This window comes from Egretta garzetta, unplaced genomic scaffold, assembly GCF_000687185.1.
Source record: "Egretta garzetta isolate BGI_Z169 unplaced genomic scaffold, ASM68718v1 scaffold188, whole genome shotgun sequence".
Classification (NCBI taxonomy): Eukaryota; Metazoa; Chordata; class Aves; order Pelecaniformes; family Ardeidae; genus Egretta; species Egretta garzetta.
Genome location: NW_009260622.1, coordinates 6,024,160 through 6,024,734, shown reverse-complemented (window position 1 = coordinate 6,024,734; position 575 = coordinate 6,024,160). Strand labels below are relative to the sequence as shown.

At 52.3% G+C, this 575-nt stretch overlaps 1 protein-coding gene across 1 annotated transcript in view; it reads left to right on the top strand.

Annotated features, from left to right (window-relative positions):
* The window catches only part of PIGT (phosphatidylinositol glycan anchor biosynthesis class T), a 5,521-nt gene extending 5,184 nt beyond the window's left edge, over positions 1 to 337 (top strand). The window contains exon 12 of the mRNA XM_009645427.2: positions 2 to 337. Within this exon, the coding sequence (XP_009643722.1) occupies positions 2 to 47 (46 nt within the window). The 3' untranslated portion in view covers positions 48 to 337. The remainder of the gene's footprint in view (position 1) is intronic.
* The last annotated feature ends 238 nt before the right edge of the window (positions 338 to 575 follow it).

The following is a 575-nucleotide window of genomic DNA, read 5'->3' as shown; positions in this document are numbered from 1 at the left end:
AGCTGGCCAACATCATCCGCAAATTCAGGGGGGTGCCCCCCCTCTGAGAGAAACCAGGGCAGCTGGTGCTAGCCATGGAGTTCCATGGGGAGACCCAGGGAGCAGAGCACTGCTGCCTCTTGTCTTTGCTGGAAGCAACCTGCTCCATTTTGCTGCCTGGGTCTCTCTTTGAGGTCCCACAAGCCGAGAGGTCACTTCCGTTGTTAAGATGGGAAATGGCTGTAACCCCATTGACTACTGAACTGCACTGCTACAGGATTGGGAAAGGTATAAGACCTTTTGGGAGAGGAGTAACTTATGTGCTGGGAACGATTCTGGAAACAATTCTGGAAGTAAACTTGAGCTGTTTTGTACATTTGTGCTGCTCCTGGTTGGTTTTACTTTCTCAACCGCACAGGCAGAGTTGACCCTGTAAGGCACTGTGAGCTGCTAAGTCTCTAGCACACTCCCTGAGTCAGCTGGGAGGAGATGCAGGCATGGTAAGGGGAAGGGGGGTGATCTGCAGTGAAGAGATGGGTTCATCTGCTCTGCCATCTCACCTTCCACAACTGCCACGTTTCAAAGTTCCCTCCTGC